This window comes from Amblyomma mixtum, chromosome 2 (assembly GCF_055824585.1).
Source record: "Amblyomma mixtum isolate Tamu chromosome 2, ASM5582458v1, whole genome shotgun sequence".
NCBI lineage: Eukaryota > Metazoa > Arthropoda > Arachnida > Ixodida > Ixodidae > Amblyomma > Amblyomma mixtum.
This window is the reverse complement of record NC_143013.1, coordinates 5,475,007-5,498,198: the sequence shown is the minus strand read 5'-3', so window position 1 is coordinate 5,498,198 and position 23,192 is coordinate 5,475,007. Positions and strand designations below refer to the sequence as shown.

The window sequence follows — 23,192 nt, the reverse complement described above, 5'->3', positions numbered from 1 at the left end:
AATAAAAAAGAAAAGCTCCAAGCTTTTCAGAAATTCTTTTTTCACTTCCGCGTAAAATAAACTGAGGTAAGTGGCTTGCTGTTTAATCTACGTCGTAGCGGCTCGAGAACTCGACAAAAAAAATACGAAGCTTATCGTGAGAATTCTCCACAACGAAATACACTGACGCCTCGCTATCTGACACCCTGCAAACACTGTCGCTTGTGGAGTATTATGTGCGCAAAGGGCTATCTCTCTCCCATTTGGTTTTTTGTCCGTGTAGTTCTCGTTTAAGCGAGCCGTTATCCGCCCAAACCGTGGGCGCTTATGTACTTAAGCCTGTTTTTGTTCTTCACTGCGTGGAAACTCGACACCTCGTTGTTTCTATGCTTTTCTTTTGTCGCGCGGAGGCCTGCTGGTCGGGCGTCCACACCGTGTACAAGAGAGGTTTTGGGTTTAACCTCCACAGTCACCCATCGGTGAGGGTATACCATGTCGTTTGTGGCCGATATGTGGCTTGATGTGCCAGATGAATCTTCAAATGTCATTTGAAAAATTGGGTGATTACCGGTAAAGTGGTGGGAAATGACGGGTAGTCTTCGCTGCTTTGGTATGTGGAATGTGCAGCTGAACTTCGTTATAACGAAGTTGAAGGGGCTCGACTATTACTTCGTTATTTCCGTAGCTTCATTATAGCCCGCTTCGAAGGGGAGTTTTTATTCCTTCGTTATATCCGTTATTTCATAATAGACCGTTTCATTATAGCGAAGTTCAGCTGTAACTCTGCTGCTTGCAGAGCTAGCGACAGCAGAAAAGACGGGTCGACGTACCTCTTTAACTGTGCCAGTTGGCTTCGCACGTTCTCAGATGGCGGAGGAGAGTACAAGGGCAACTTTACACATGAGTGTCTCCGCCTCTGATCCTTGAGTATCTCCCATGACTGACGCTGCGCCTGGCACTAAGTGAGACGATACCAGATGAGTAAGCTTCTATTGCGCAGTTGCTAATGATTTTCAAAGCGGAATTCTTTTTAGCGCAACTCATAAAGGGGACAAGACAGGTGATATCTTGTCCCATTTATGTGTTGCGTTAAAAAGAGTTCCGCCTTGAAAAGAAGAACCAACTAGCCCCCAAGCAAACTCTGCTGAAAGTTGGTAAGGAGAGCAGTCAAATATGGCGCGTGCTTGATTACGTAACTTTTGAGGTGTTTTGAAAGCTAGCTCTCTGTTATGAAGCGTCCGTGAGTGAATGCGCGTTTACGTCGATACGACAAGTATACGTTTTGAACGATGCGTTTGCAATTTATTGACATATAGCGCATACCTAAAGGAGATCATTGCTGCAGAGGGATAGTGGAGTCGACCTCTCCGAAGATGTATATTTTCTGTAACACTCAGACGTAGACTGCAGTGTAAGCACTGCTAGTTTGCAGCAACCAATTATTATTATTTTGGGTTGAACAAATCTAGCAAATGGGCGTCGCTCTTGTTCGCCCATGTAGCCTGTAGCTTATTGCGAGAACTTTTCAAAGTGCATTTGAGACGCATTTTCAGCCGGTGTCGATCAACTTTCTCGCGCTTTTTGTAAGTTGTAGAAAGACAGGCTGACGTCACTGGCTTGTTCTCAGTGTTCGCGATTATATCTACCTATGGCATCGCTGAGAATCTTCACTCAGCAGTGAGTAAATTTTGTTTGAAAGCAACCACTCGTCTGTTAACCTACCAACTGAGCACGCACTGTCAGTATGCCCTGATTTTGGCAGGAACGAATGAAAAGATAATTGGCTCTCTTGGCTGTGCCATTACAATGTTCCGAAGAACCCTGCTAATCGTCATGCTGGTTGTTCTTAACCGACTGTGAAGATACTGACAGAAATCTCTCTGGTAGGAAGGCGAAGTCAAGCTGGGTCCCCATCTTGTCGATACTGAAGAAAAATCCTAGACGCACCCGCAAATTTAGCGCCTCCCGAAGAGACTTTTCTTTTAAATGTTGTCTTTGTTGTCGCCTCGTTCGTAACTGCTCCTGCGATTCTCCGAGTGTCTTCTTGCGATGTGAACATCCAGTAAAACACTCTTACTCAACATGAGCAAGCCAATAGACACGTGAAAAAAAAGTAGAACGTTCTCAAAAGCCCAATCATGCACGCAAATAAGCCCAAAAAGTCAACCTTCTCGACCTGCCGTTATGGGAAGAAATATGGGCCAGTAAGTCAGGCCCGCCTCAGCAACTGGAAGAGAACATAATCCGCGCTGCGAACAGTGTGGAAATTGAAGCAATTGAGACTGCAGGCCACGTCGGGCGGGCGCCGTGAAGATAGCGACTCCCAGAGAATTCTGTTGGCCCTTCAGATTTCCGAACGTAATCCTCAGTGTTTAGCACACCATTTCTTCCGCTTAACTCCGTTATTCTGCTTTCCTGTTTCGTCCCTACAGCAGGAGGTCGCGTGCTTTATATCTGTACTTTAAACAAGGCACGTGGCGCTCCATTCGCTGAAAAAATAAAAGAAATAAAAATTAGGGATAGGCGTTTGCGGATTCCAGGCTAACAAATAGGATGTGAGTGTCTTGTTGCAGGCGCTGTGTCCGCTTCGCTCGCTCGCGTCGCTTTTGCTTTCTTCGGTGGATGTGGAGTCAGGTTCGTTCCTTGCTGTCTCTTTGCTCCGGCGTATGCCGGTTGGCTGTTGGCGATGGGGATTGGGAGGTCTTTCGAGAGACCCTAAGACATTCTCGTTTGTATAGGCAGATTGGCGCGGCGTTCGGCGCTTAACGTCACTCGTGTTCCAGTTCCGAGTTCTTTTTATCTACTTTTGTTGCAGTTATTTCGCTGTTTCTCGAGTAAGGCCGCAAGATGAGATTTTTCCGGATTTTTCAATTTCAGCGCCCGCATTATTTGCGAGGTCTAGGAAAGTGGAAGAAATTTCACCTTTCCGCTTTTCAATTTAGTATTCTGTTTTCTTATTTTGCAAAACGGGCTTTTTGCAGTATTAGGTATTTTCCGTGGCTATCACGGGGGCTCGAACATCGAAAGGGTTTCAGTAGTCTGAGAAATATAGAGAAATTTGAAATGCGCTTCGCGCATTTCTGCAAATGCTGTGCTTTGTAGTAGTAGTAGTAGTACTAGTAGTAGTAGTAGTAGTAGTAGTAGTAGTAGTAGTAGTAGTAGTACAAGACCTTTATTCGGCCATAATTTACAGGCCGAGCATGTCGATCGCGTGGGCGAACAGAAGTCGCTGTTCTTCCTCCCCTTCAGCGCGCGCCAAGCCAGTAGAGCCAGGTGGTGATGAATAAAGAAAGTGGGGGTAGGAACCCGACTGCTGAGCAGCCGGGCAATAGAAGAGGCAATGGGCCAGGTCCGCATATATACAGGGGCACTTGGGACAGGAAGGGTCCGATCGATAGCGATAGAGAAAGAGGCGAGACGGGGTTATAACTGCATTCATTTGGATGTGCCGAAGAAGGCGAGCCTCCGGCACCGTGAGCGATGAATGAGGGGGAGGGTAAAGGCGTTTGTCTAGGCGGAGCTCGAGGTAGACCTCTTTTATGGTGCGGCGAAGGGTGAGTCTTCCCCCGTCCTCCGAGGGCTTGGGCCAGGTGATCAACGGTGCCCGGAAAAGTGTGTCACGGGCGAGCTGATGGGCCAGCTCATTGCCGTCAATCCCTGAATGCCCTGGGACCCAGCGGAGGAAAACGATGGAAGGCTGCAATGCAGAGACCGCTCGTTCGACCTCCTGTTGGAGAGAAGGGGTTAGGGTGCGTTTCTGTATGTGGTGTATAGCGGCTTGTGAGTCTGAATAGACTGTGTACTCTTGAAGAGAGGGAAGGAGAGCAAATGACTGAAGGGCATGTGCAATGGCGAGGACCTCGAGGGACAGTGCATCCGGAGGGTGTAGATGGGTTTCAGGAGCGGGGAGGTGGTGATGGTACAGGGCGTAGCCGCAGGAACCTCGAGGAGCCACGAAGGAGGCATCCGTGTAGGCTACACCCTGGGTATCAAAGAGAGGGGAATGGTGCTGCGCGGCCGCATGACGACGGCCGGCGTGCAGGACGGGTGACATGTTGGTCGGGAGGGGGAGGATACGAAGATTGGGAGCCGGGGTTGGAATAGGAGAGGTAAACGGGGCGATGGGAATGGGCGAGATACCCGATTGAGTCAGTAACCACTGACCCTGACGGGTGAAGGAAAGCCGGGCAAGCTGCGAGTCACGATGGAGAGAGAGAAGAGAACGGAGAGGATGAAAGAGGCCTGTGGCAAAGATCTTAGCGGTAGAGGTAGTGTGAGGGAGGTTGAGATCTTTGTAAATGCAAAGGAAAAAGCTGTGTTTTGTTAACTACCACAGTTTGTTTGCAGGTGACCACCACCGCCACGTACCTGAAAGCGCGATTGAGCTATCCACCGACCCAAGGAGCCAGTTATGCGCGTCTTCAACTTTTTCATCATCAGTGCCGATTTAGTCAATCTAAGCCGGCAGCCTATGCTCCAGTGCCGCGTTTCTACAGCAATGTTGTCTATGCCAACTCGTACTGCTTTAGTGGGATGTTTCTGCCACAACGTTCTCCATTCCAACGAATGCAGCGCACATCTCTCTCTCTCTCTCTCTCTGTCCCTACCACCAGATAGTTCAAAGCGCGAATATTAGTTTGATAGTAGTATTAGTTTGTCAAGAAGACGATGCGCAATGCACAGCGCTTGAGTGTGTTGCAGTTTAACACGAGGCGTGATCGGTTGAGGTGATATCCTAGTGCCTTCGTGCAGTGGCCAGAGAAGCTGATCTGTTCGCGCCAACGTGGGTTCGAATGCCGGCCGCGGCAATATTTATTTTGTTTATTAATCTATGGCTTGTCCAAGGTCACCCTCAGTGTCAAGCTTCACACAAACTTGGTGAGCCGGTGAGACCTCGTGAAGTAGTGCTTTCGCACTGAGACCTCTCTCATGGACCTCTAAGTTTACTTACTCCAGCTGCGTCCGCAAAAGAAAAATGCGAGGACACTTTGGCAACTAAGTGCTGAGAGGCGAAAGCCGAGGACACTATGCCGTGACGACTTCCGGCGGATGTGACGTCACACTGTTCCCGTGACTATATTGACACTTAAATTATACATCTTTCGGGGATCTTAACTGTTAATTACGCTTAATTGCAGATTTTTTCATCTAATTTGACACAAATCCGGCGCTTTTTCCGACCTTTCTGTGATAATTTTCACTATGCCTTGGCGACTTCCGGTGGATGTGACGTCACAGCGTTTCCGTGGCTATATCGACGCCCGCGTTATTTCGACGCAGTTTCGACATTTTTGCCCATAATTAATTACCTAATTAATCGACAGTCATCAAACTTGGCTTCCAGATTCATTTTTTCCCCCTCTATGTGAAGCAACCGTTGGTTTTCTTCTATCTTTTTTTGGTTCCTTGGTTAAACGCGTGTGACACGCTTTGTTAACGGACGACAGTATGAGCCATTAAAGGCTTTCGCCTTAATATCGCAGCAGAGTTATTGAGATTTGTAGCCTCATTCCCTTCTTCCCATTACCTTCTCTAGTACTATACTCCGTTACAGTAAGGAGCCATCGCTTTAAATGCTCTGCCCATCTACGTGTGGTGATATCATGTGACTGACAGGAAGCTTTGCGATTGAAGGAGAGATGTTTCCAGTCGATAGTGGCTGCTGTTGGTCAGTAGCCTCTTTCTCTATGTCTGGTGTCTTCTTTTCACTCCGCTTAATGAGTGGTATCCGCTCTCGTTGGCGCGCAGCCTGCAACCTGATCAGCTCGGGCGTGGCGGCCATCTTCGGGCCCAACGATCCGATGATCGGCGCGCACATCCAGTCCCTCTCGGACTCGCTGGACATCCCGCACATCGAGAGCCGGCTGGACCTGGAACCCGACGTCAAGGACTGCTCCGTCAACCTGCACCCGGACCCGCAGATCACGGGCAAATCGATGCGGGACCTGGTCCAGTACCTCAACTGGACGCGGATCGCTGTCCTCTACCAGGACGACATCTGTGAGTCACTCGCGCACCCGCGGTCGCGCTTTTCCCGCCAACTCCTACACTCTAAACATATATTGGAGTGAAAAAGGAGTGAACAGTCCCATAGAACACTCCCTTATATAAAAGAGAGTGCGCTAGAATACAGCTTCCCCCCTTTTTACTCCTTTCTGTTTGCAGTGTGCCGCGCCTCACTGCCAGTTTCGTGGGCCAATGTGTCGCACTCGAAACCTTGGAATTTTTTGTTCAACGAACGCTAAAACAGTCCTATCGTGTTTTGCTCTCAAGATAAAAAAAACGATTGTATATGGCTTTTTCTGCGCACTATGTAGATTTTTTTTTTTTCAGCACCAAATGACGCATTTATGGCTGATAAAGTTCGATTAGAAAGCGGACATTTTTCTTGACGCCACTCGATTCAAACTTGTGACGTCAAAACTGTGGAAGGACTCCGTGATCACAGTTTATAACTGAATGGCGATGTAACCTAGGCTGAGGGGTCTGCGAGAAGTACCTTTGCGTACAACGATGGAAAACAGGTGTATCTATATGAGACTGAAATTTATTGAGACGGTAATTCGTGGTTTCAAACTGCCGGCAGTAAGAAATCGCTGCAAGCTTCGAAAAATTGTCACATTGGTATACTGAGGTCGCAGTTCCAGTCAGCCAATAATGCATGTTCACTTAGTGATGGTTTCGTAGCGGCTGACCGCTGCTCACAGCCATGACTCATGAGCGACGCAACCGTCCCTCACAAAAATTTTTTTAGTCATTCTATAGACTGTGCATAGACGTTTGTCTCTAAAATCTTAGACTGTCTGTAGAAACATTCTAGACAACAGCCTGTAGGCAAAACAAATGCTATAGACAGTCTACAGACAGTCTATAGATTTATGGCTATACACTTTTAGTAGACTTTTGTCAATAGACGGTCTATAGCCTATGAATAGACAAAAAGAAATATCTATAGGAAGGCACTAGAGTCTATAAGAAATCTATCGACTGTCTATAGACAATTTTTATCAGGGGTCGCTGGCTGTGCCGTCAGACGTCGCTGCCACCAGCTCCATTTAGAGATCGTGTGGTAGGGATGTGGGGTGCTGTTGTGTTGTTCTATCAAGCAGACCGGCTTATACTTTTTCCTTTCTTGTTCTGCCTTCTTCACTCACTCCTGCGTGTTAGAATGTGTTTTCTTTTTCTGGTTTTTTTTTTATCAGTAGGCGAACATCAAGTCAAGTCATCTTTATTTTCAACATCACAAGGATGCTAGGGGCGCAGCCAAAAAGCCTATTAAAGGCTTGACGAGGGGCTGCGCCCCGTACAAAAACTTGGTAACTTCGGCGTAAGAGTGGACTATGCAATGAAAAATATTTTTAACACAAACAACAGGGCGAAATGGCACTTTCACATAATGTTTAACTAAAGACTGTAGAAAAGGTGACATAGGATTGCGGCAAAGAAGAAAAAACATACACGCAGTGTGGAAAACATAATTACAGAAATGCACACTTTCAGTCAGGTAATAAAAATAATAATAGTGTTATCTGCACACTATAACTATTGGATTGTGTTTAGAAGAAGAGGCAAGGTGTAACTAATGCTCTGCCGTCCGTAATTTGTTCGGGTTTGTGGAATGACGAAATGATTTTTTGTACGAGTGCTGTAATTGTGAGACTTGCGTTCAAGTCTGTAGAGTTCCTTGAAGAAGATAGCTGTGTTTATGGCTGTAGTCCTGTAGCGCCTTAATAAGGTTTGTTTATATTGCTGCGGGATAGGAATTATATTCATTTTACGAAAAATCGCTTCTGTTGGTGCGTCTCGAGAAACGTTGACGATAATTCTAAGGGCTCGTTTTTGTAATCTGTGAAGCTTGCTAACATTCGAAAAGGTGGTGGTCCCCCAAACCAAAAAGCAGTATCCTATAACAGAAGAAAATAGGGACTGAAAGATAATTTTTTTTACACATTGCGGTAAACAATACCGAAGCCTGGAAAGAATACCCACTACCTTAGCTATTTTGTTAATCGTAGTATCTATATGTTTATTCCATGATAAATGTTCATTGAAATACACTCCAAGACTTTTAAATTCCGAGACAAGCTCAATTTTTACCGAACCTAGCCACAGCGAATATCCCAGGAAATCAATGATCCTATTTCTGGGACGGAAAAGCATTGCTTTTGTTTTTTTGGTATTCATTTCCAAGGAGTTAATGGCTGTCCATTCATGGAGGGAAAGCAAACACTGATTCGCCTGCCCAAAGAGATCATATACATTAGTTGATTTAAAAAATAGGCTGGTGTCATCAGCATACATTATAAATGTGCATTGGTTATCTAGACTAGTAACATCATTTATGTAAAAATTAAATAGCAGTGGACCCAATATGCTGCCTTGAGGAACACCAGCTCGTAGAGGCTGTATATCGGAAAGCTGATTGTCAATCTTGACCTGCTGACAACGGAAGGTTAAGTAAGATCGGATTAACTGAAGAAAGACGCCCCGAAAACCGTATATGTCTAGCTTGGCTATTAAAGTCTCATAGTTGATCCGGTCGAACGCTTTTGAAAAATCAACGAAAATGCCCAGAACAAGCTCCCTCTTTTCAAATGATTCCAGTATTAATTCTTTCTGCACAAGAAGGGCGCTCTCTGTCGACCTGCCTTCTCTGAAACCATGCTGACATGTAGTTATTAGGTTGTGTTTTTTACTAAAGCTAGCAATACGTTTAAACATCACCTTTTCTAGACATTTTGAGAAGACGGGAAGTATCGATATTGGACGATAGTTAGAGAGGTCGTTTCTGTCACCGCTTTTATAGATAACAGAAACCCTAGCCATTTGCATCCGCTTTGGAAATACTCCTTTTTCTAGGCAGATATTGAATATGTACTCTAATACTTGGCTGATAATATCAATGACATATTTAAAGGGTTGCACCTGGAAGCCATCTATATCACGAGACCTGCTATTACGAAGGGTTGCGAAGTGACTTTGAATCTCATGCTTATCTGTCGGGGACAGAAACGCAGTTTCAGTGGTACGAAATTTTAGATATTCTGCAGAGCGTTGATCATGAGCACTCCTGACAAGTGAAACAAAGTGATCGTTGAAGCGATTGGCCAGCTGCCTTCCGGATAACGCGCAGTCGCCTATTGTGATCGATGTACAAGTTTGGGGGTCTCTTTGAGGGTTTAAGATATTGTTAATTTCCTTCCAAACAAGATCGCTTCGTCTTACTGTATTGGAGTTGAATAGCTTATGCATGTAGTCTTTCTTTGCTTGGCGAAGAAATGATGTTACCTGGTTTCTAAAATTTTTAAAAGCTTTAAGGTCATCGGGAGCTCTTGAAGAAAGGAAACGGCTGTAGAGTTTGTTTTTCTTTGTTATCATTTCGAGGCAGTCTCTGTTGATCCACGGTTTACGAGCTTTCCTTGGCTTTAGCCGTGCCCTTTCTTCGCAGAAGGCGGTTATTTTACCTGGTGTCGCAAGCTGGAGCATTGTTGAACTGGTATCTAAAAACAGATAACGTTGTCTCGAACACGCTTAAGGTCACGGTAGAAACAGCGCTGACACAGGACGAAATGATCGCCGAAGAGCGCTCGAGTGCCGCTAAGTGTAGCGGCCTATAGCGCCTAAATGGCATCCACTCGGTCATTTTCTTTCTTACGTCGCGGGTGATGTCAATGCCTGAGTGCCTGAGTGCGTTTTTAAATTTTATAAGACACGCGCCATGCTGTGGCGGTCACGGTAATTAGAAGCGCTATCGCGAATTTTCGTTAATGTGTTTGCAGCTGTCATTGATATGCGACATCCTTATTCGCCCCGACCAAAGCTTCCCGTCATTCAAAACCGCAGCTCTCATAAGCCTCCAGGAGTTGGTTCGGCCGTTCCCGCCGAAGAACGTGCAGTACCTCTTCCGGAGAGCGGAGAACTTCACGGCGACGCTGATGGACATTAAGAGCCGCGGGATCTACAGCATGATCATCGATGTGCGACCTGAGAACCTCACCGCTTTCCTCAGAGCGGTAAGCACCACCGACACTTGTGCCTGTTTATCGATCGCCCGGGATCCATAACCGGAGGCAGACCATGATAGGCTGAAAACTGAGTGGTTCATGAGGTGGAATGAACTGCAGATTTCTCGTCCGGAATTTCGCGCCCTGTCCTGACCCGTCCATCATGAGAAAAGAATATGACTGCGAGCATTTTTTCGTTCTGTAACTCGGTGAGATGCAACTAAGTGTATTAAAAGATGCCAAGTAACACTATTTGCTGACTCTTAAAACTGACCAGACATGAACAGTCTGCAGTTAATGACTCTAAAAATATATATAATTACTATTTGCAACGAGTCCAAGAATAAGCTCTTTTATGACAAAAGTAGTGTTGACCATTTACTGCGGCTTCAAGTTCAACAATTCTGAAGTGAGCTCCAACCTTCAACGGTGACAGCCAGTCTGTGAATTTGAGAAAAGTAGATTGAGGTATCAGCAGAAAAACAAATAAGTCAGCGCATATAAGATCCCTTTTCCTTGAACTTTGCGCACGTGTTTTTCGTTAGAGTGCTCGAAAACGGGGAAACGCTGCTAACCAATAACCCATGGCCTATACCGAAGCACGTCTCGTTAACCTGCCACCAAGGAGAAACTCCATTCGGCACCCCGTCAAAACATGGCGTCTGCTAATTGCCCTGAAATCACCTCCCCCCCCCCCCCCCCCTCCGTGTTTATCTTTTGTTAATATCTCTTCACCAAATGTAGATCTACAGAGCGCCCATTAGTTCCGCACGTGCGGAGGAGCGCTTTCAACTTCCCTAATTGGCGAGAGAACCAAAAAAAAAAAAAAAACGAAAACCTGCGCAAGGCCCACTTACACAGTAGGCCTAGCTAGCACCTCGCTTCTATATGGCGTTGGACTAAAAGTGTGCATCGTTCAGAGATGAAAAGCTGGTTTGAATCAATTTGTGCAAACTTCGCAGTGCCTCGTGGATTCGCCTACGGATGGCTGGAGACTGCCCGATCCAAATACACGGGAACTAACCTGGGAGTCGGTGACAGGCTAGCCGATAATGAGCCGGCTAGCCAGAAAGTGCTCGTAACCACCGACTCCAACGCTATACTTTTCACTGCGCTGCACGGAATTTGGGTGCGACGCACTACAGGAACTTACTTGTCTTGCCACCTCGCGCTTATTCGTTCTTTCGTCTCCACTATGGTGCGGCAGCCTTAGGGTTTAGACTCTATCGTCGTCGTCGCCAGTGCGTGGGGCTTCCACAGACGTGAAGCGTGCGCTATTCTACTAGCGGCAATTAGGGCGGTCGTCGTCGAGTTAATTAGGCGCTTTCTCTTCGTGAATGCCGTTCGTCTCTTCTTTCTTCCCACACAGTCTGCGAAACTTCCTCACGGTCGTACTGACTTTTATCGCCGCCACTCGTGCCCCCCCCCCCCCCCCGCATTTTTTCTCTCTCTCTCTGTTTGATTCTCGTCGCGTCTTCTTCTCCGGCATTGCCATTGACGGGCTCAATCGAGCGCAGCGTGTTCTTGAACGCTTGAGTGGTCGAGCCAGCCGACGTCTTTGAAGTAACCGGGCTCAATCCTGGAATGGCCGGCCCGAGAGCTCTTCGAGAGCCTGGCCGTACAATGAGTGTGCTCTTGTGGAAGAACCTTAGGAGACCAAGCGCCTTAAGGAATGTTCACTGGGGTTATGCTTTGAGATCCTTTTTTGCTTGCCGCTAGTCATTTCTGGTTTAAGAGCCTGTGTTCTAAGCAGCACTGAAACTCGGACATGGTCCTCTTAAACCCGCCTTTGTCTTCAACTACGTCCTTCTGGTCAAGTGCTGCGTTTACCAGCAATTGAGACAGGTTGCAGATCTTGAATCAAATTAGCCCTTTTCGTGAAATCCTCGAGGCGTGGTCTTATCAGCAGGTCAAGCGCAAGATAGAATTGCTGTGGTGTGTCCTTGAGCTAGCAAGCTTCTCCAGTCAGATTGATCCCGAGATCCTAAGAGTAAGAAACATTGTGTCTGGAACGCTGTAAACAGGGTATGGGTTTACAGTTAGATCTGAACATCGTGCAAAAATCCATGTTGCCCGCAAAAGACACATTTAGAACGTTTCCGCATTTCACCCGCTTATGTTCCTGTATTTCCTCTCGCTTGTAGCCTGTGATATATGTTAGGCATCAGAATCCAGCAACACTTCAGTGGAAATTCCAGCAAGCGCCGGCCAGACGGCGTCCAATGTCTCTAAGAATCGCGCATGGAAGAACTGCGTGTCAGTGGCTGTCACTCATCATATGCGCGCTGTCATGGTGGCCAGGGGTTGCACAACGAGTGTGGCACGAACACCTCTCGCTTTATTTATTTATTTTATTCTAAACACTCCTAAACGTCCTTTTTGTAGGGTACCAAAAAAGTGTGGGCAGTAAAAGATAGAGAATTGTAGACATAACATAACACTAAAAAGAGAAGATATTTCTTCATAAACTGTGAAGAAATTTCAAATTTTTCAAATGCAAGCATTATCACAAAATTTGCAATGATCAGAACATCATCATCATCAGCCTGACTACACCCACTGCAGGGCAAAGGCCTCTCCCATGTCTCTCCAATTAACCCTGTCCTTTGCTAGTTGCCGCCACTGTATCCCCGCAAACTTCTTAATCTCATCCGCCCACCTAACTTTCTGCCGTCCCCTGCTACGTTTGCTTTCTATTGGAATCCACTCCGTTACCCTTAAGGACCAGCGGTTATCTTCGCATTACATGCCCTGCCCAAGCCCACTTCTTCCTCTTGATTTCAACTAGGATGTCATTAACCCGCGTTTGTTCCCTCACCCACTCCGCCCTCTTCCGATCTCTTAACGTTACACCTATCATTTTCCTTTCCATAGCTCGCTGCGTTGTTCTTAACTTAAGCTGAACCCTCTTTGTTAGCCTCCACGTTTCTGCCCCATAGGTGAGTACCGGTAGGATACAGGTGTTATATACTTTTCTCTTCATAAGATCTTGATCTTATCTTCATGAAGAGAAGATCAGAACAAGTACATCACTAAAGCTAAACAGAAATGCAGGACAACAAACTTCCAGGGTGCATATTGAAACACCACAGCATGCGCGCTTTCCGATAAAGAAAAAAAAAGATATGGCTCCTTTAGGATGGCGAGTTTTGTTAGATGTTACTCAAACCGCAGATTAGCTCTAGAAATGTAGTTGTATCAAACCCGGTAGCGATATTTGGTGGCCACCATTTTGAAGACACAATATATTAAAATGGTTTCTGTGGAATACATTTTTTTTATTATTATTTTGAATTCGACAATATAAAAAAGTTTGCAAAACTATTATAGCGCCTGAAAGTACTGCGCACATTTGTGCACGCTTTTTTGCGCAATATTTGTCAGGGAAGAAAAGAGCTGAAAACACCTCGCGTAATTACATCATCGCTTGAAAATAACATCCCTAGTAAACTGTCGTCTAAATGACATGACCCTAATATGTGTGGTATAGTTTCACATAAGTGAGTTAATGGAGTTAAACGGTGATGTAGAGAATTACTCCGGGTAATTTTTTGCGAATTTGCATGACTTTCCTCAATTTATGTAGCAGTATGAGAAAACATGCTAAATTTTCTGGTCCTTATGCAAAGATCTTGTGATCTACTTTTCAAATGTCGAGGAGCAGCTTACAATGGTATAAGCATTTTTCTTTCTTTGCAATAAAGAGTGTTTACTGCATGTTTTTTTTAAGTGCCGCCTTCATTCTTGACTAAACCTGGGATTGTACTGTTCATGCAGATTCTCCAAATCCAGATGAACGACTACAAATACCACTACCACTTTGCTACTTACGTAAGTATGCTTTCTTGTCAATACGAAAGCATGAGTATTTAAGGATTGAGGTGAAGCGCATGAATATAGCGAGTAATTTACCGCAACTGAGGATGACTGCTTAATCTAAGGCTGTGAAATATAATGATATCAAAGGAAAAAAGTTGTACTCCTTGTAGCACCGCGGAACAGACTTCACAGTAATTTTCAATAAATGATGGAACAAAAGAACTATAGAGCAAACAAGCCGAAAAAAGAAAGGACCCCACAAGACTGTCCTGTGTCCTTTCTTCTATGGTTCCTTCATTGCGTTCGTCTTGGTTGCACTATAGTTCTTTTGTTACAACATGCACCGTCTAGCCCAGTAAGAAGTTCTTCTAATTCAATTAATGAATCTAATCTTTTCAGCTTGGGCTTTCTGTCGGCCAATGCGTTGTCAAAGCGTCGCTTCAAGTGCTACTTCAGTTTTTTAAGCGGAAACCAGTTGTTAATTTCGCCGCGAAGATATAATCCCGTTAATAGGGTGCAATCCTGAGTGGATATTTTATGATTGTGTGCCCTATTATTATTTTGTAAGATTTTCTAGATTACTACCACTGCTCACTATTCTCCCTACCTCAATCAATTAGTTTTACAGCGGGAAGAAAAACATCGGATATTTCGCTTCGCATTTCAATTTCTCTAAAAAGCGCAGTGCAACAGGCTATAGCGCGAAAACGGACCAATCACAGAAGCATTCGCAATGTCTTGCACTGTTGTTCTTTGTTCTTCCGAGCGGCATTCGACCGCACGTACTTTATAAAACCACCTCGACCTAATTTGAAAACGAACCACAGCATCAACTGCATGACGTGCCTAAGATTTATTAAAGCGGTACTTACTTGAGTATGTCTTGTCAGATATATTGGAGCAGTATAAATTGAGGAACTGTTCCCGGTACTTCTTCGTCATTTTCGTGGTAGTTTCGTCCGCTTTACCTTTCAGACCCAACGCACTGGTACTGACAATCAGAAATAATGCGCTGCATTTGTACTCAGGTGCGAAATTTATTCGTCCTTTCGTATCTCATCTAAGCAACTGATCTGAAGAATTCTGCGAATGCAAAAGCAAATAAAAATTTGGAAGTGTTCACGCTCTGCTGCGTAGCTCGATGAACTAAAAAAGAGCCATCCTCGTGCTGATGGCTGTGTTTCGCTACAGCTTAGGGCTTGGAGTAAATTCTAAGGCTTACAGACCTCGTGCCAACCTAGGCTACCGCAACAATTGCAACCGAAAGCACGGGTCACGCTACTGGCGCTGGTCATGTAAGCGACCCAGGTCACGTGAGCGGTCACCTGACAATGAATCTGTGGCCTTGACGTGACCATATGATGACGGTCTACACTCCGAATCCTGTATCCGCCGTGGAGGGCTTCGTATGATAGCTTTCGCTACAAATGTTTGCAGAAACACTTGGTAAGCGCTGTGTGAACTGCTGCAGAAACGCTATCTTACCACCTGCCTTCAGGAGTCCGATTATTTTATGTAAGCTATCTATGTCGTCTTGTTCCTCATATTCTTGATACCCTACTACCAACGCGGCGATATTCACAGTGCATGCTATATACTTGCACATGCGTACAGTGTATGCTCATAAACACATGGATGTTGTTTTCATTATCCGCGCGAACTTAAGCTTCGGTTGTTGTGAATGTAGATTTCGCGACGTGGACGCAGAACTGTTTGTACTAATTGCCGAAGCGAAAGTGCTGCCGTGAGGCATGGACAAAGAAGTGAGTGAAGATTCGGTGAAAAGCTGGTGCGCAAAATCTAGAGGTATCTCATGCCATCTATCAGGCACTGCTGCAACTTGGCTATTCAATATTCGTCATGGCCTGGATTGATGACAGCGCTATGCCTGCGATGGGCGAATCGACAATAAAAAAAAAACGTGAAAGGGAGACAACTTCAGTGTGACTCGCAATATAGTCCCACAACAGCTGTCAAACACAGTAGACATTTCTTGAAATGACGGTAATGGGTTACCTTGGTGCCTATTCTAAGGAAAGATTTCTGAGCAGCTATGATGTCGTTGTGTGTCCAACTCGTTGTGTTCCCAACCAGTCAGTCCTTAGTACAGAGTGGACAAGTAGATGAGTTTCTTGCAAAAACACACCCGCCGCGGTGGCTCAGGGGCTACGGCGCTCGGCTGCTGACACGAAAAAAGCGGGCTCGATCCCGGCCGCGGAGGCTGAATTTCTTGAAGGCGAAATTCTAGAGGCCCGTGTGCTGTGCGATATCAGTGCACGTTAAAGAACCCCAGGTGGTCGAAATTTCCGGAGCCCTTCACTACGGCGTCTCTCATAGCCTCAGTGGCTTTGGGACGTTAAACCCCAATAAACCTAATCCTAAACCTCTTGCAAATAACAAGAGAGGAGAAAGCCTCTTTGAGCTTGCCAGTGTTATTTTCAGTACACACTACTCTGGTTGAAATCCGGACACTATTTTGTGGGCTCGGAAATTCGAAAGTGTAAGCTAAGAATAAATTTTCGCGTTTAAAAAGGAAGTGGTAGCTATTCTAGCTCGCCGATGGGGGACAACGGCTCGTGTCTTGCCAGTAGGGTGGTTCCTTTCTGTACATTTCTTCCTGTATACGCATGAATGCGTCCATGCCGCAGTGAACATTGTAGTATTTCTTTCGGTTTTCACAAAAAAATGTATTTTTAGGGAAATTCTCTTCGAAACAAGATTTCTGCAGCGCCAAGAATAGACTCTATCATAATAAAGGTCTGAAGAGTCTGGGAACTGTCAGTCAGTTCCCAGACTGTCAGTTCACGTGAAGAACCTAGAAGTTGTTCCGCGAACGGATACAGCTTTTCGTGACATTCGGTTCTCAGGCAAAAGAGAGAAAGACATCGCCTTGAAAACGTTGCTTTTGTTTGCTCAGTGGCTCGCTGAGAATGTTGCGCCACAAGGAATGTTAGCGCCAACCTTGCGTCTCGTTGCAGAGATGGTCAGAGCTTGTACCTCACTCTTGCATTAGGAATTCTCGTTAAGCAAGGGCTGCGAATGCTTCATGCTTGCACTAATCAGGTTAGGTTTACTTAGAGCGCAGTAACTATGGTTGGAATGGGCTTGGGCAGGACGTGTATTGCGAAGGCAAGCTAACCGATGGTCGTTACGGCTAACGGACTGGGTTCCAAGAGCGCGCAAGCGTAGCAGGGCGCTGCAGAGAGTTGGGTTGTCGGATGAGATTAAGAGGTTTGCGGGGATAAGGTAGTCGCGACTGGCAAAGGAGAGGATTAATTGGAGAGAGATGGGAGGTGCGTTTGTCCTACAGCGGGCGTAGTCAGGCTGATGATGATCAGCGAAGGTTGGGCTTTGCGGGAAGTTCTTACTTACATGACCCACGCCTTCGCGGCTTGTTTCAGTGCTAGTTATGGAGCGCACATGATATTATGATATTCTTGTTGATGTTTTAGTTGTGTGAAGACTTACGTTAATGTTTTTTATTTCTTTGCGCAGGACATCGAAGCCTACAACTTAGAAGATTTCCAATACAACTTCGTCAACATTACTGCTTATCGAATGGTTGACTCGGAAAACCAGACAGTTCGGAACATTCTCCGTGACATGGAAAAATTTCAACCTTTCGGGCAGAACATCCTCAACCGCTCTAACGTGATAATCGTAAGTATCTAACGTGATAATCGTAAGTACCGGCTGACGCTTGAAAACAACATAAAATGTCATAATGATGACCATTACAAGCGGGACGAACCTGTTACCACCTGTACTTTCTCAGATGTAACGCTAGTTTATTTTATTCGTTTTACAAGTGAAAATTCAACCTTCGCGTTAATTGAATAATCATTTCTAAGTAATTTAGTCATTTTTTCCTGTTCCTCGGTAGCAAAGTTAATGTCATACTGTTACAAATTACAACAGCATTCGCTGTACATTCCGGGAAATACTTATGTCAATTTCCAGAGTTTACTAGTGCCGGCTCCAATAAGGAACACTGATTGCTTCCATAGCTATCCGCAAGCGGTTTTCCTGCGCATCACGTCCTTGCTGCTGATTTCCAGTGAAAAGCAATACACCACATGAATAAGACGAACGCGATCATCATGACTACACTGTAAGAACCGGCGCTTTCTCAAAAAGTAGGAACAAGCTGACGTACTTTCGTTAGGAGCCGTTAGCAGAAAGTAGCTGAGAGTAGCACTACCTTCGCACTCTTCTGTAGGTAGAAGGGGTTGGAAAATGGTCATATTTCTCTCGCTTTTATAATACAGCTGAGACCTGTGGTCACTTCTGGCCTTCGTGTCTTGGAAAGGACATCCTTCCCTAAATGAAAAATACAATGACCGTGTTTGAGCTGAAAGGATAAACTGTATAGCTGCGCAATGGATCTCAATAAGTCCCATTTAGCGATGCATGAGCTTGTGGACGTAAGTTGAAGAAGAAGCTGCTTTTTAACTTTCGAAGTTCCTTAGAAAAACAAGATTCACCTCTTTCGCTAAATGAAAAGCCTACATACCCTTCGGGGTACCATTCACGACTTAGAACAACCGTTTGAAAATAGTCACTGTCACAGAAAAAAACGCTTCGCAGAAACGACCGATGCTACAGCTAAATGCCCGCAATTCTTCCGCCATACAACCATGTAAATACTTCACACTGCAATGCTAGCGCTCGACGAGAGAGTAAGTGAGGCTACACTTGCTTTTTACCCCAATGAAATATGTGACAGTACGCCAAAGCCTCCGTTCAAGGAACTCAAACGTTCAATGTACCGTACGATACGAGAACAATGCGGAATGAAGCTTTTCTGCAATGCGCAGCTATTTCTTGGCTGGTTTCGTCGTATATTGAGCTGCGAAGATTTCAATGCAGCCGTGATCGGGAATTACTGGCCAGTTTCAAATTGATGTTACCGACCTCTGTATTATGTAACGACTGCTTCCCCCCCCCCCCCCTTATGTAATAATTCCCTAAGCCAAGGGCCCTTAAGGGTAAATAAATGATGATGATGGTGAACATTATTTCGCAACTTTAGAAGGCATAAAAAGTGACCGGAGAAAAGCTACTACACTGCAATTTGACTGGGCTCCAGTCACCTATCAGCAGTGGAAGCGGCAAAATACATTCAACAGTAATAAAGCACTATAATAAATAAAACAGAAATACCATAGAAATCAAACGCGCAACGAAAAGGACATATCAATATACACTAATGCAGAAACACTGAAGAGAATGTATGTGATAACAGAAGGGGAGGCAGCTATGAGGTACACCAGTTCTACAAGCACACGAACTAAAAAAAAAATTCTAAATTTCAAATTAAAATAATTACTAAATTTCAGAAAATGCATAGATACCGCGGCCTTGAGAATCAAAACAAAGCCTATATACCTATTAAAAAGCAGCATTGACCGGATAAATAAAAGCCATATTTCTTTTTTCTTTTAAGAACCACAGTGAAGAAAGAAATTACCAGTGGTCGAGTGGTAGCGCTCTTGACACCCAGCCGATAGTTTTGCGGTTCGATTTACCGCTCAGCCTGTGTGTCTTTTTTTTTCCAGTTCCGTAACAGAAGGAGTAGATTCACTCCTGCAGAGAGTGTCGCTGCTCTCTGGGTAAGCAGGAGTACGGTTACCCTGTAAAAAGTAGTGGAATAAGGAACAAACGTCCACTGCATCTGAAGGTGTTCTTTACACACCCTGCCTTCTAAGACTATTTTATTCCCAATTAGACAGTCTTCTCAGATTTCCTCCTCACCCAATAACATCAACAGAGTAGTCAATCGGATAATCGCTTCCTTGTCGATGGGTAAATTACTCTTGACGCTGGAAGAGGCAAGTACCGTGCAAAGAACGAAACGGAAGGGATAATGTGACACTACAATCCTAATATCTGGAAGTCATTTACCAGGACGAAATTTGTTCCTAACGGATTAACTCATCTGTGCTTAAAGAGAATGAATAATTAAGCTCCAAAACCTACCACCCTACACTGGAAAACAAACAGCTAACAGCGAGATCTGACGTGAACTCACCTCCTCTGTTTTCCATTTTCCAAATGTGCTCACCGTGAGAAAGCCACCAGTGGTCCAGGGCTACTTTGGTAACTTTATTTTTTTTTATTGTCTGGCTAAAAGGAGGCTACAAGGGGCTTGCTACCTTTTTCCGTTGCTACATGCGAAGGGGACGCAGTCAATGACACGAATGGCATTCAGCACTAATAAAGTCCCGCGTAACGTTATCCTTTTATTAGGAAGCAGTTTTGCACTGTTTTAATTCTCAAGGCAACGATGGGATTTCTTGTAAGCTTACTTTCCGCAGAGATGCTCCAAATCTAAACATAGAGCGACTTTGGCTATCCTCCGCTTACTTTTGCGGCTGAGTTACGGTGGGTTCAGGGCCAATTTCGCGTTTCTTCAACGCCACATAAACTCGCTATGTAACTCCTCTATTTATTTGCAGGGGAAACACCAAGGAGCATCTTAATTATTTCAAAAAGCGTTTGCCAAGAATAGAATTGAATTCCGGCGTAGTTAACTGTGTCAGGGGGTTTCCTATCAAGGAAATGGATTTGTGTGCGACGCACAGATATAAAGAACACCAAATGCTTCAGTGAATTTTCGGGTTTATTGCTTGATTTGCGTCTTTTTAAGCTATTGCTGCAGACAGTTAGGAGAGGTGAACTTCGTTTACCTCGGATTTGATGCAAAAAGCATGAAAACCTGAAAACATCATAATGATAATTATTTTCGCTTAATATGTGTTCAAATTCAAGCTGCAATTTGTTAACGATTCGTATGGCATCACACTTCAGTCTTTTTGCTACAACAATAACGAAAAGAGCTTCTTCCGACTCAACGAGTTTTTGCTGCCGTCGCAGACGGAACCCGCCCTCATGTTCGACGCTGTGTACGCCTTCGCCCACGGGCTGAACGACCTGCAACGAAGCGCCACGCTGCGACCGGCCAACGTCTCATGCGAGGACGAGGTCTCGTGGACCGAAGGCACCAGCCTCTTCAACCTCATCAGCATGGTGAGCGGGATGACATGCTGGTGCACATGGTTTGAATGAGGGGCGACAACGTCAAAGATTCCTGTGAATTACCTACCCCTGTAACAAAAGCCTATGGGGAACCTATGGGGCAGAAACGTGGAGGCTAACAAAAAGGGTTCAGCTTAAGTTAAGGACAACGCAGCGAGCTATGGAAAGAAAAATGATAGGTATAACGTTAAGAGATCGGAAGAGGGCGGAGTGGGTGAGAGAACAAACGCGGGTTAATGACATCTTAGTTGAAATCAAGAGGAAGAAATGGGCTTGGGCAGGGCAGGCAATGCGAAGGCAAGATAAGCGCTGGTCCTTAAGGGTAACAGAGTGGATTCCAAGAGAAAGCAAACGTAGTAGGGGACGGCAGAAAGTTAGGTGGGCGGATGAGATTAAGAAGTTTGCGGGGATACAGTGGCGGCAACTGACAAAGGACAGGGTTAATTGGAGAGACGTGGGAGAGGCCTTTGCCCTGCAGTGGGTGTAGTCAGGCTGATGATGATGATGATGTAACAAAAGCGATAGCTCAAATTTTCAAAATAACCAAATCGCTGCTTCAAGTGCCATTCGGTAGTAAAGCGAAGTTTCTCATGAAGTGTTGCACGTGCGGATTGTTCTCGTTGAGGCCCAAATGACGGAAAAAAAAAATTAACCTCACGACTATTGGAACCCACCCTCATTCGTTGTTTCTCGCTGTTGTACTATGCTGGAGTTGCGTAATGGTGAACGTCCTACACGGCTGGTTGTACCTCTAATCGTCCACAACACCTGTTTCGAGAAAAAGTGCATTATAAGAGTCGAAATTTGCGGTGCATCTATAAGTACAAGAGACTACTGAGAGATGACGAAACTGCAGGTTAGTCGCTTGTCCTGTCTACTTGCATCTTTCAATCCGTAACTGTAAATGCGAAGCGAAGTATACATTTTCGCTTTCAATTCTAGCGTGATCATGCTCCCCTTCTGCAGTTGGAGAGATTCGCGTCAGATAGTTTCTTTAACACACCTTGAAAACAAGAAAGGTAAAAAAATAACTTTCGGTGTTTTGTAGTTGGTTGAAAATAAATTTCTCTAATGAGTAGCCATTTTACTGCATGAACATAGTTAGAACATAATTCATGGTACGACACTAAATGCACCATTTTTAACCCTTCACATTTTACCAATCTTCACAGTGCATTCCGCTTATATTGAGCTTACGGTGGTAAAACGGATCGTGGAAATCTGTGCATGCCAATCCACAATGGCACGGGTTGTTTTTACCGGATGGCATGTTATATAAGCAAAGAAAAGCAAGTACGATGAAGTATGCTGCTTTTATGGCAAATGGATGAGGTTGACAGGTACGAAATATTGTCCGTCTTCGGAACCCAGCAATGCAAGAAACTTAGCTGCCCGATGAGGCAAAACAGCACAGCTTTACTGACTTTAAACAAAAAGTTATAAAGACCTAACAGGTGTACAGTATTCTTTTTAATGGTGCTACGAGGTCCTGGAGCTTCTGTGCGACTCCGCTCTTTCGTGTATTTATTTTCTGCATGTTTAAAATCTTAATTTGAGGTAAACGACACAGCCTGCCGGAAATGCCTCATTCGATAAAGGTGGCTCGAAATATTCAAAATGACATGTTGGGTTGGAGAACCGTTTTTAGACATAGATTAATCGTACTGCTGCAAAAGGCTGTTTGTTTTCTTGATCGTTGTTTACTTATGTTCTTCGTTTATCACCGGCAGCGTGCGGCCATTTCACTTGTTAGCTATCCTAGAAGCGATCAGACGGCTTCATATCGCGAAAGTTCCTTGTTGTCTTTAAATTAAGCGTGGTCGAGAGACAAAGATGTTCTTATATTCCTCGACCGCCGATCTCACTTGCTGCTTTCACCGGCGCCGAGCTCAGTTTATTTGGGGTGGTACAAGATCGCGCAATACGCAGTTTTTGAGCTTCAGACAAGTCTGCCAGTCCTTCTTTCGGACTGCTCGCCGTCACCACGATGTGACATTATTATTGAAAGGGAAGTATATACTTAAGTAAACCTTATACTGCGCCCACTAATAAAATTGTACTTTACAAGAAGGAATGAAGCTCTACCTACCGTTACATTTCTGTTTTATTTAAAGCCGCTGCCGCGGCTTTAAATCTCTCAATCTCATCTGTTAATGAGGCTGATTTCTGTGCGCCTGTGAAACGACAAGTGGACTCGTTTATTGCGACGCGATACTGTATTAAAAATAGAAAATGAAGCGAAATTTGTCGCTGTTTCCTGTCGCTCTCATATTTTAAGCATGTAGGTTCCTGTGGGCTACAAAGTAAAACCTAGGGCGGTGTTATGAAACTTTCGATTTCGTTTTCGTTTCA

General features: G+C 44.9%; 1 protein-coding gene across 2 annotated transcripts in view; it reads left to right on the top strand.

Annotated features, from left to right (window-relative positions):
* Positions 1-23,192, top strand: part of LOC149358287 (glutamate receptor ionotropic, kainate 2) — a 372,085-nt gene that overhangs the window by 327,716 nt on the left and 21,177 nt on the right. For both annotated transcript variants that reach the window (XM_089570314.1, XM_089570313.1), the window contains exons 4-8: positions 5,728-5,979; positions 9,823-9,992; positions 13,761-13,814; positions 17,298-17,462; positions 20,679-20,831. In XM_089570314.1, the coding sequence (XP_089426440.1) occupies positions 5,728-5,979; positions 9,823-9,992; positions 13,761-13,814; positions 17,298-17,462; positions 20,679-20,831 (794 nt within the window). The remainder of the gene's footprint in view (positions 1-5,727; positions 5,980-9,822; positions 9,993-13,760; positions 13,815-17,297; positions 17,463-20,678; positions 20,832-23,192) is intronic.